The 13,160-nt window shown below is 37.0% G+C and overlaps 1 protein-coding gene across 7 annotated transcripts in view; it reads right to left on the bottom strand.

Annotated features, from left to right (window-relative positions):
* CHCHD3 (coiled-coil-helix-coiled-coil-helix domain containing 3) overlaps positions 1–13,160 on the bottom strand; it is a 158,058-nt gene that overhangs the window by 53,183 nt on the left and 91,715 nt on the right. For 4 of the 7 annotated variants that reach the window (XM_030015477.1, XM_030015478.1, XM_030015480.1 and 1 more), the window contains one exon: positions 3,532–3,615. In XM_030015477.1, coding sequence (XP_029871337.1) covers positions 3,532–3,615 — 84 coding nt within the window. Of the gene's footprint in view, positions 1–3,531; positions 3,616–5,031; positions 5,047–13,160 lie in introns of all 7 variants that reach the window. The other 3 variants (XM_030015475.1, XM_030015476.1, XM_030015479.1) reach the window with 1 other exon arrangement.

The raw sequence follows: 13,160 nt of genomic DNA, 5'->3' as shown, positions 1-13,160 counted from the left end.
ATCTAGTCACGTTTCCTATGCAGTGAAAATATTCTAAAGCAAAAGCAACTGGGTGAAGGAACAAGAGGGTGTCCGCTGTGTAGACAAAATTAATGCAACTGTTGGTGTTGACTGGAACCTACACATCACAGCGACATTCGAGGTGCAAAGATGGTTACGAAGCCTACAGCCATGGGGCTTGGAACTGACAGTGAACGCGGTGGCACAATGGAAGGATGATGGACGTGGAGGAGCTGAACAGCGCAACGATGAATACAACAGGACAGAAGTGTGTGACTGCGCGTGTGGATGCACGCATGAGACGATGTTAGAGAAAGAGGCCATAGGATTGTTCTTCGAGCCAGCAACCTGCTCCATCTGCCCAAGATGTTAGCTTTCCTTTTTCTTGTTTTGCTATTTTAAAAGACAAATCAAATGGTTTAAAATACCACTAACACCACCTTATTATAGTAAGTGAATTAGACAACGTACAGTACACACATGTCAATGATTTGAATGCTGCTGTCTCTGGGCTTTTTTGCTGTAGTCAAGAAGCACTATCAGCCTGTAAGCAGACAGTGAAAAACACTGACAAATTTTTCTCAAAGGTTAATGTGCAAACTCTTAAATAACAGCTTTACGTCCTAGTCAGATATACAGTTTGAGAAAGTTATTCTTTAACTCCTTTGTTAAACTATCTCATTTTGCTTTGCTGCTGTGGAGCATGTAATAACTCATAGCTTATGTGCTATCTTTGACCTAAAAACACTGGCAGCTGTTAGGGGAATCGCTGGGTTTTTGGAAAGTATCAAAAGGTTTTTAGCACATAAACCAAATTTATGAACAGATATTGCCCTGGAGAATAGAATTGTTTATGTTTTAGTATCACAGCTGTCACTGGTGCACAGTTATTTTGTCCTGTATTAATCCCCTGAAAAGGTTGAGCATCTTCACTCAGTCACTGAAATATTTTATAATTGACAGACTTCATCTGGCACTGAATATGTATAATAATTTTCTCCATAAGGAGCACACTGTGCTGACACTAATCTGTTCAGTTGTCGTCTCCCTTTATTATCAATGTCTGCATTGTTTTTTCAGCAGCACTGAAGAACACAAATACGAAGCTTCTAATTGAAAAAGCTAAGTAATCAAAAAGCCAATTAATCATACAGATGAGCTCTGACACTCAATGATGCAACAGACAGAAATACCATATACGCATAACTGCAGTATTTTTAAAGTGTGCTTATTTGATGTAAGAATGATCTGAGAATGTAATTAGCATTCTTTGTCACAGGTGACAGACTCATTGCACATTTCTTCATACTGACATTACTTGTCTGAGCTCCGCTTACTCCACTCCCACCTTACCTCCTATTCTGATCTTTTCTCTGCTGAACAGCCCATACTCCAACTTTGTGTACTTTTCAATGAAATTAGGACAAGTTTAGGAACAAATAAGCAGCCTATTATTGTGCTCTGTAATTTCCAGAACGTTAGGCCGTTCCAGACCTTCCTTTTTTCTTAAAGCTCTATTTCCATCCCAATGCTCAAAAATCACCAATACAGAATCTCACAAATGACCTTAATAACGGCTGCAGACACCAGCCTCAGTGAAGCTGAGATTGCAGGAGACATGACCTCTCTGCTTTTGCAGGTTTTCATTCTGTAATCTCCACATCTCTGAAAAAGTTCAAAGTCAGATTTGGAGCAGAGTTCACCTCCTTTCAGAGCTCAAATAACTCTTTTTTGTGTGGAAGAGATATGCACATGTACTTTGAAAACAAACCGGATGACAACTTGGCAAAGCAAAGGTCCCTTAGCTTACAAATAAAAAGTCAGAATGAGAAGACAAGCCTTAATATCATGAGAGTTCCGCTCTGAAGACAGAGCAAACATCGTCCATGGCATAAGACAGTCAATTCAGAACTGCCTGCTCTAGTCCTGGAGACTTCCAAGTGCAAGAAGAGAAAGCAAGAGATGGCAGAGTTCACCTATTTCACATCACTTGGGCTTCAGTAGCACTCAAATACAGTTATTTAAAGTTCATTATCTCACTTGCACACAACAGTGATATGTTCACATGCATGTTAAAACACGATTCCACATCAGAAGTCTTCACTTCACAGGAGCAAGCAAAGGCACTGTATCGGTGACCTACTTTAACATTAAAAATAACTAAGAATAAAATCTCATTTGCTGCACAGCACCTTAAAAAGGTAAAAAAGAAAAGCTTTCAAACAAAGAATCATGGTTTATCACACATCTTTCGCCATGAATCACTCCAGTACTACTTGCACCATAACAATAAAATGGAAGGCTGATAAGTACGAGCAGAGGTACAACCAACCCATAAGAAGCCAGTTTGGGTGAGATACTGCAGATGCTTTTTCCTCTAACACCAGCATTTGAGAGTAAGGAAGGTATTCTGTGGTTGGGGTTTTTTTTGTGAAGGATCTTAATTTTTAACTGTTTAAATAATGCACTATTTTAGAATCATTAAACTAATTTACCCTCACCCTTTCAAACTATTTTTCATTGCCAAGAACATGACTTCATTAATGTCCTCTTCAAAAAGGCAGGACAAAACACTGAGACAGTATCTGATATGCCCTCTATTTAAAATATTCATTAAGACCAATTATATACACTCATAATTCATGCAATGTGCTCTTCTTCCTAATCCATAAAAACAAGGGGTTTTCTTCTATCCTGTTAAGCTGCATAAATAAATATGTATCTTGTTAATATCATTTTCAAAACTAACTAAAAAAAGTCCAAATTAATCAACAATAGGTAGACTCAGGAAGAAGGCAGAGGGGGAAAGGAGGCAAATGTATTCAGGCTGAAGGTTACAACCAGCTTGGGATCTAGAAAATGATGACAGCAGTAATTATTTGAAATTAACATCCTATAAAATAATACCCTATAAAGAATAGGAATTTTAATAGCAATATGTTAGAACATTGTAAGCACATCACACAGCTTACCAAACTGTTCTGTACAGTTTAGTTTCAAATCTACTATGAAAAAAAGACAGAGAAGTGCTTCTTGCACATGGCATAAACAACTTGTAATTATCATTAAACTCTCCAGGTATTGGTGGCTTTTGGAGAAACCACCGACTCCACCCAGTGAAAGCAACTGTGGACCTCAACAAAAGCAGAAATTCAGTATATATCTGCACGCTTCACATGCAATTTTAACACTGCTTGGTGATACTCACTCACACTGGGTCTTCATCAGTGCTGGTATAAAAGTAACCTCATTCAGATTATTTCTCTGTATGTAATTACTGTGACAGATGAAATCTCATTGCAAATGTGACAACTCAGTTAGTAAAGAAAACAATATTCTCAACATTAAAGCCTCCATCTTGTCAATATTAAGCCAGAAACAGTAGCAGTTAATACCAAAAAACCCCTCTGGCCACAGTTTTAATCTTTATCTCCTTAGAAAAGTCATCTTGTTTAACAGTAAAACATAACCAGAAAGTCAGCAGCAGAAATGAACAGAAAACTCTTCATTAAAAAGGGAAAGAAGGCTTACCCTTTCTTCCAGTCGAGCCAGCTGCTCTTTGTAGTAGGCATCATGTTTCTTCAGTTCTCTGTCTTTCTCTTCCAGCTGCTTGGCCTAAAAAAAGAAATAGAAAGATAAAACCAGATCAAGAAAGAGCCTCACTTGCAAAGCAAAACATCTACTATAAATTGTACCAGTAAGGAATATACAGCGATTGAGAACTGCAGTCTATTAGTTTTTGCCAAACAGTACATTAATAAGACGATGATTGCTGCATTGAAAATGTAAAGAGACTGTCTATTGTACTGGGTTTTTTCCTTCCCTCCTCAACAGCTGTGCCATAGTTTGTCCAAATGTATCTGGAAACGTCACGAAGACGGAACCAAGCATACCATGCTGAGATGAATTTTTATTTTTTTTTTTAAATTAACTTTGCAGATCACTTCTGAACTTAGGGAAACTTGCTCAAGCTACCGAAAAAAAATATATGCAGAGCCTGAATATTCAACTTAATTTGTTAACTAAGTGGACATTTTGACATGAGAAAAGCTGAACTTGCATCCACATGTTTGTAGGCAGTGGTAAAAAGAATTTTTTTGAAGTAGCTGTTTTTTCTTTAAAACCCCAATTGAGGAATACATTTAGCATGTGCTTAATTCTAAACACATGAACATCTGGAAAGAACCAAATGCTTACATATTTGCAAAAGCAGATCTAAAAAGTACATCTAAAACTATGCTGTCCTCTTTAATTAGTAATCATTCCTCTGGAAACTCCTGTATTGGTTGAAGTATCCAACTAAGTAAGCTGAAACCCTTTACTGTAGGATCACTCCCATGTCTAGTAACTTGAAATAATACAGAATAATTTTGAACATCTACCTTTTGAATACTAATATGACTTGAGTATTCGTTTAAGAGACACTGCTCCCAGCACTACTGAGCAAGTTGACATTTTTTTGGCTTTTCATCTGTAGCATGTACCAATATCTAGCATTAAGGGGACTCAATAAGAATTATAAAATACATTAAAAGAGCACATGTGCACACAGAATACATACAAAGCTGTAAGTCCTCCAGAAGAAATACTAGGCAAGTGATTGTTAACAAGCTATGGAGGGTTTAATGCCTAAATTATCAGCACAAATTCATTCCAGGTTCATAATGTTTTAATAATAAAATATCTTTAGTGACTAATAATTAACTACCAGTGTTCATTACCACAACTGTTTATTCAACATTGTCATTTACCTCTAACATGTTATTTTCACCCAGGTACTGACACTGCAAAGTCAACTGCAAAAAGTTCCTATTTTAGCTGCATCATGTAAAATGGTAAACTGTTGTACTCTTACTACTAAAGATGGAATCTCCAGGTCATGCTCATAGAAGCATGTCAGAAAACTTATACCACATATTCTGCTATACTTGTGTAGATACAGCACTTAATTCTCTTTGTCAAGATGAGGTCTGTTTGTTGGCATAAAATAAACACTTTGGATTTTTGGTTGTTCCTCACTTAACTACTTACCTTTTTTTCTATATCCTGAAGCATGTAAAAAAATCAAAAAGTCAAATTAAAATCATTATAGAATGGTAAATAGAAAGAATTTAAAAAAAAAAAAAAAAGGCACACGTCAGGCATATCTGTAATCTAGAACAATGCAGAAAACTACTTGGAAGTTGGGTTTTTTAATGCAACTTCAGCAAAAATACCCCTGCTCATCCAAAAAGCACACAGCCAAATTTTAATTCTACTTGGATAAACCAAACCTTGCCCCCTGCCAACCACCCCATCTGCAGTATAGTGCCATGGAGCACATGCTACAGCCCTGTCCATCACCACTTAAATCAGCCTTTATTCACTAATTACAGGTTTTTCCAAAGCTGATTACACTAAATATTCTACGGCCTAACTACCATGCTTTGTATAGATCATGGTTTTGCTTTTTCCAGATAATCCCTGTATGACCTCCCAAACCTGGTAGTTATAGAAACAGCTGAGAATTCATCCCAGGTTGTGCCTCCCCAAACCCATTCTCTCCCAAATAGCTAATACAATGCTTCAGAACATTATCATAGTAATCCATACATGAATATTTTACATTTAACAGCCTCACGATCCCTGAAATATTTGCGAACTCAAGAACATTCCTTCTGTGCAAGTGGAGTTAAATAGGCCAGTGACAAAGAACACGTAAAATTAATGTTCCATAATGCTCATGAGAACTCAGTTAAGTTTTAGTTCTTACAATTCAATAGTGTTTCACATGAGTCTATCGATGACCTGAAACCAAGCAGCAAAACTGACTTTGGAAAGATAGTAAGATATAATAAAACCCATGCAAGAGCTTCATGACTTAATTCACTCGCCCCATTACTGACGATTCACACGGGCAGAAATTTTCAGGGTGTAAAAACACAGCAGGTCAAGGGCACACTAATGATGGAGGAGACGAAACCCATACTCTCCTCTGGGTCCAGCTTAGTTTAAATTCTTTTCATCTGTGTCTTGCTTGCTGATCAAATACCATCCAAAAAAAAGAGAAATGGATTTGTTTAATGGTATCTGATCACCAAATTTATATATATGAAAGACAGTATGAGTAGAGGAATGCAAATAACATTTCTTCCAAGTATATCCATCTGAATACAAGTTTTTGCCCTGGAAAGTTCATTTTGTCCTGGAAAGTTTCTTAGGTTTTTGGGTTGATTTTTGGGCTTGGTTCCCTGCCCCCCAAGATAATTAGTGATCAAAACAGCTGGATTTTACTGTACTAAAGATATGGGGGCCAAGAAGTGAAATATAGTCACGTTGCTTATTGGCCTGATCCTATCAAAGTTTTTATATCACGGATAAAGTAGAAATATTAGATTATAAGAATACTAAATAATACATTTATCCAAAGGTTTGGTTCCCTATAGTGTGAAAGTAACTGGACAATTTGGTAGGCCAGTAAGAAACTCAGAAAATAAAAGTTTCTCCCATATAGCTACCACCCCTGGCATTTGTACAGTAACGCACACTCAGCAAAGTTTAAAATAAATAAATAAATAAATTAAAAAAAAAAAAAAATCATTTATACAGGAGACAATATAAATATGCCAACAGAAGAGAATTCACTGCAGAAATAAAAACCTGTAAGGTAATATTATATTTATGGGGCCTCAGCAACACGATCCCAGTGAATATCAATTAGCCGTAACAAAATAATTAACAGTAGCCATGTATTCAATTAGCTGAATGTTGCACTTTAGTTGTAAATGAGATATTGGAACAGGTTCATTACTTCTTCACAAAGTAACTCTAATAAACAAAGCGTTTGCTTGGGAGTTATTTAGAAAACAGCTTCAGAAGGTCACCTTTAAGGGACAGCCCATCTTCCCAAGACTACCCAAAATTAAAATCCAAAAAGAGATTACTAATACTAAATACAGGTTCTTCAGAATCACTAGGAAGTTGGACCAAGATTTAAAGGCCAACCTAGATTTCATTTTCAAAAGTAGTGCCTGGATTTAGCACAGCACTGGTATAAGCTTCCATCACTGGAGAAGGAGATATCTACAAAAAATTCCCGTGCATCGCCTCGTACGTGGGTGCAGGGACACTTGCAGAGCAGTCCCATGATGAAGCCAAACCCTTCTTGTGCTGGACAACAGATACACATTCATTTTGTCCTTTGTAAGGTAGAGCAGAGCAAATAAGCAGCCGACTGAAAATGTATGTTTAATAATTATCTTTAAAAAATAAAGGAATCCAGATAGCTGGATACAGCAAGGTTTGAGGTGCGTGCAGTCTATAATTGCTACTCTTTAAAGGGTTTCAGGGGATAAACCATTATCAGGCAGTTTAGGAGAAGTTTGTAGGCAGATTTCAAAAGCAGCTCTTGAAGCACTCGGCAGTCCCAGGTTTACAGCTGCCCCTCGGTGCAGACTTTGAGCTCCAGATTCATTAACATCCACCACATTTACAGCAGAACACCGCTGAGATGGCTTCAGTTTGCATTTTTCCGGCAAAGAAGAATAATCTGCTTCAAAATAAGAGTTCAGTTTGACGCTAATTTTGTAAATCATCGTCAGCCATCTGAAAGTGCTCTGCCTAGGTCTCGCCAAGCTGCTTCATGGTCATTTCCCCATCACCCCACCAGGAACGTCAGAGGACGGGGTAAGTAGACAACCAAGGGACCGGGTCTCCCAAGCCACATTCAAGGCTGCGAGCGAGACCAGGCATCGGGGGCTGGAAGAGCACCCCGTCACAACGGCTTTACAAGACTAAGGGGATTTGTCAAATGAAATGCTAACTAGAGCAATGAGGGCTTTTCTCATGGGAAAGGTCACATGAAATATCTACAGGCCTTCAGGCGAGCCCGTGTACTTTGAAGAAAAGGTTAATGGATTATATAGGCAAAAGAAAGCGGCAGCAGAGGGCTGGCCTTCAGCAGCTCCAGAAGCACGACCATCTCACAGGAGAACCGCTGGCAGGTCAGGATGAATGTGATGCACCAGTACTACGAGAGAGCGGGTCTCAAAAAATGACCTTTCACCGTTACGTTGCTGGAGATTTTCCGTTTGTTTTGCACCTTGAGGTTTGCTGGATGAGCACATCTGTAGGTTAAAGCAGGGTGTGAATTCATGAGCTCGTTGACACTAACGTCACGCAGGCACAGACTATGTCACGTTGTAAAACAGTTGTTCAGCGTTTGATGTCCACTAAATTGCTTTGCCCAGAAACCCTTTTGCAGTGGACTACATTCACCCATCACGTATAGCCCTGTGCATGCACGTTTGCACGTTGGTAAAATCAGATGAAAAAGGTTTGTTACTTGTATACTTTATTATGGTCAGCAAAACTTCGATCTTCATTCACTGCATATAGTGTCCCAATAAAAATGATGCTCGGTTTCCACATTTAATATATGTTGGATTGCAACAGTTTTAAATTTTAACCTTCTGTTTCAACATATTAATACACACATCAGTCTGAATGGGCAATAGGAGTAACTTACGGATATTCTTAGGAAAATATGCTTCTCCCTTCCCCCCCAAGTAATTTCTTTTTGAAGCTAGCACTATTCACAAAATCATTCCTAACCACAAAAAATGATCCAGACACATCACTTAAAAAAAAACAAAAAACCACCCTAGGTTAATTTCCACTTGTAAAGGTAGAGAATAGTTATGAATTAGAAACAGCACCAACAACAATGCATCATAAAACATATTCTTTGACAACTGTAATTAAAACAAGCTTTTGTAATTACTAGTAAATGTGCTGCAGTACATTTTCTAAAAATAATGAAGTCCTAAAAGAATCAGTAGTGCAGATAAAAAAGATCACATTCAGAGGAGGCTAATGGAGAAAATGAAAAAAATCGAATTTACAAACAAGTTACGATCTAGTCTATACAGAACATGTGACATTAAGCTTCATTTACGAAATCTAGTTATAGACCAAAGGAGGAAAAAAAGAACAACAAAGAGAGTTACGGATTCCAATTTCTAATGTAAGCCACAGGAACACGCAACTGAAATGCAGAAGAACATTGCTCTCCGGCAAGACCTAAGTTCGTTGATGTTCTTGTCCCAACAAGAAGAGCTCCAATAACAAGTTAGAAGTAAAAAGCTGAACAAGGAAAATGTGGGACACCTGCTGAAGGAGGTGGATGATTTAGGGACAGTAGACACATATAGCTGAGATACTCAAAGGGAACTCAGGAGGTCATGTAGTTCCTGCTCAAAACAGGGTCAACTAAGGGACCTGGTACCTCAAGGCCGTATCCATCTGGGTTTTGAAAACCTCCAGGCACGGAGACTGACCAACCTCTACTGAGCCTTCTTCATCAGCAAGGTCTCCCAGGCTGTGTGTGTAGAGACAGGGTTCAAGGTGGAGAAGCAGTAACAGCAGTAGATAAGTACTGAGTCATTAGTCACTTGAGAGGACTCCAGGTCTTTTCCAGCCTGACTTATTTTATGATCCTGCCCCCAAAACAAGAGACAGAAAGATCACACAATTGTACCAAGCTACTATGAAATGAGCAATATGAGTACTAAAGAAAAGCTGCACTTAGCACCAAACTCTGCTCCTCACTGGGTGAACCATCTGGTTTGTTCAGTTTGAAATCAACAGATTCTGAAGATTTTATTTTCTTGAAAATAACAATTAAAATACATTCATGACTATTATATTCATTAGTAATATGCTGAAAAGCCTTCTGTTTCCATCCAATCATAGTTCAAAGAAAAAAGAGATGCTAAACAAATCTGTATTACATATATGCATGTCAATGGGAATAAAAGAAAGGCATGACTTACTTCTGAAACTGTGTGCATGCTTTTCATTTAACTAACACAGTCCAAAAAGATCAAACATTTTAAAGACTATCTGTACTGCTGCCAGGTATTTGTAGCAATTCAAATAATGTCTATAACCATTTCTGACAGCTTCTGATGTTTCAGTCGTATGTCAAATATGCACAGTTTTCCAGCAATCTTAAAGAAGCATAGACTGCTCCATATGAGCCAAAGTGGATTTCTCTATATAAAAATGGAGCAAGAGAACTATTATCCTGTAAAATTCAGGAAAAACAACTGCCAGTAAACTGATTTAGGATTACGTTCTATTTCCATCTTTGTTGCTATACCGCTCTTCTAGTAAGTCATAAATATTTGTGTCCTTTTTTACTGTGTTCAGAATTGATCTAATGATAATTTTACGGAAGTACTTTGAAATTCCTGGATGAAATGAACAACAGAAAGATAAGAAAAGCTATTAGTTAGCACTGTGAGCCAATGTTTGATGTACTTTAAAACAATACATCATGTAAAACAAAGGAAAACATAAGGAACCACAACCCTTCAGAAGGTGTTCTCACTCCAGATCACCACTCAAGTCCAAAAACAAGTCAGTAAGAAGAAACTTGCACCTCAGTTGCCTGTTACCTAAATATTCAGACTAGAGATGAAATCTTCTAAGATTTCCATCTAGGAATCTGTATTCTTGCTTCAGGAATCCAGCATCATATGTCAACACTTTGGTATTATATTATTATATTTTTAAAAGCCACAACTTATTTCTTTTGCCTTGTAAACTGAAGATTCAGTAGACTGAAGATAAACAGTGAAATAATTCTTATAGATGCTGCACTAATATAAGCAATGAAAACTCAACATCACATTGAAGCCCACTTCAAAGTCAATCTCATCTGAAATCCCATAGAAAACTTAATGTATCCTCTGTTTATTAGAGGTCTAGCAGTGTCAGGGACTGCACATTCTCCAATGTTATTTTCCATCTGTGAATACCCTACTTCTTGTATCAAATGATCAAAACCATACATGAATTGATATAATTTCCTTCCAACACAAGTTGCATCATTGGAACTGGCTGCTCAATCTGTTATCCCGGTAACCAATTTCCACTAAAGGCAAAAAATGATGAAGCCCAAGTAGGTAAATCCACTTTTGAATACAAAATAAGAGTACATTTATTTCTTCTCAGCTATTCAGGTTATTGATTTCTGCTTAAGACACAAAACTGAATCACTTGTAACTACATCATGTGTTTCTCAATTTGAAAGATACAATATAAGCAGTACCTTCATTTCTGGATGTTCAAGAAGGCACTACTTAAAAATACCTTTAAAACAATAGATTATCTGTATTTTTTTGGAAATTAGATCTTGTTAAATTGAACTCTTTAGTAATAAACAAACCATCAAAACTGATTGACTGTCTTTCAAATAATGCAGCCATACTGTTTACCATTATTCCAAAACAGAGAGATTTTCCTAATCAGCTTGATAAAAAACCAACTGCAAATAGTAGGTAATTTAAGACAGAAGTTGTAACTCGGCAACAAGCTAATCTTTTAAATAGGGCATATGAATTAACAGCAAAATATTTAGGTATTTAACCTCAGCATTGCCAAGGGAGTATCATTTTGGTCCATTTTGGGAACGCTACAGCTTTCACAAAAGACCTCCCAACAAGATACACAAAAAATTGACACAGTAAAGAAAATATTTATAGCTAATTGGTATGTCACATACATCAAGGCTATACAAAAGTTATCCCACTGAATAAGTCACTGCTTTTTAACTCTTCTGTTTCGTTCTTTGCAACACTTTGATAACTCAGTTCAAGCAAATAATAGGATGTAGTTCTTGTCATTGTATCTCTAAAGCATTTAACTAAGTGAAAATCCTATGTGATAAGAAAAGTTACTATATCTGTTTAAATTATTAAATACAAACTAACATCCAGCAAAACTAGAAAGCAAAGCCTTGGCAGAATGGGAGGAAATGGCAGGAAGCATGTGTGGGGATACAGCAAGATTTAATGCTCCTTGTATTTTAATTAGCAAATTACAATGCTGGTCTTTCAGTATTTTCTTTAAAGTTTTAGCAACTTAGTCTGAAATAAACCCACAAGAGAATTACTGCCTTGAGTAGAGTACCTCTGAAAGGAGCTGGGATTGATTTATGTATTGATTATTGGGGAGCATCTTCCTTTTATATAATCCTATAACACGTGTCATTGAATTTCTGTGTCCAACTTCCATTCATTTCACTTTTATTTCTCTTCTCATTTGATTGCAGAGTCTCTAGGGCCCAGCCCGGAAACTCACTACACATCTGTGCAGTGTTTAACATAATTATACTTCAAGCTCTGCTGGTGTTTGTATTATTCTAACAGAAATAAATAATATTCTAAGCACAGAAAATATATAAAATTGATGGAAAAAGCAGACTTAATACAAGACAGTAAGGGAGACAAACACTTGATTTTTGTAAAGACCATACTGGAAAAACAAATGAAAATAATTTAAAAAAATTTTTTTCAGTCCTGCCCACTTCAGATGGCATATATCTGAGTGCTCTAGTAATTTGGGACTGAGCAACTAGAAAACCCCCAAACTTACATATATCATTTACTAATTGGAGGCAGGAAATATATTTAAGAGAGGGTCTGATGCTAACATTTCTATTCCTTACTCCAACATCCTTGTCATGTAAATTTGTTTACACAACATTTAGAGTGAATAACATAGCAGGGCAGAGACTGGCTGTTACAAAAACATGGTTCTACATTTTACTATAATTTTTTCTCACAGTAGGAAAGAATAAAACAGTTGTCTAATGGGATACTCAAAAATAATTCAACAATATCTTACACAAAAAAAAAGTAAAGCAAATTAATCATAAAATCCAATTAAATGCTCAAAGGTTTAATAAAGATTACTGGATAGAAATGGCCAAAAAGGTCAAACCAGAGAAGATTATGTGGTCAATGTCCCACGTTTCAGGCAGGTTACAACTGAGATGACTTCAGCCATCTAGAGAAAGGGACACGTTGAGATGATTGCAACTGGGGATCACCTTAATTCATGAAGACCATGTAGAACATCACAAGAAGCTGTTTAAGTTACAAGGACCAAGCAGCCTGAAGACAGGTAGGATCCAATGAGGACGAATGGAAAAGTCTGGAAGCAAAAGCCTGCACCAGCCACGTGAAGCATTTTGATTCTGATTGTAAAACCGCCAGAGAAAGACTTTATATTCCCGCAAGCAAGCCAATAAAAACTTGTCCCGTGCGTACCAATAGCTAAATAAAAACAGAAAGAGATTTATGAAGAAAAGGGAAAAGAGAAGACAGCACCGG

This window comes from Aquila chrysaetos, chromosome 5 (genome assembly GCF_900496995.4).
Source record: "Aquila chrysaetos chrysaetos chromosome 5, bAquChr1.4, whole genome shotgun sequence".
In the NCBI taxonomy this organism is placed as follows: domain Eukaryota; kingdom Metazoa; phylum Chordata; class Aves; order Accipitriformes; family Accipitridae; genus Aquila; species Aquila chrysaetos.
Note: the sequence above shows the minus strand (reverse complement) of the source record. Positions and strands in the feature narration are given on the sequence as shown.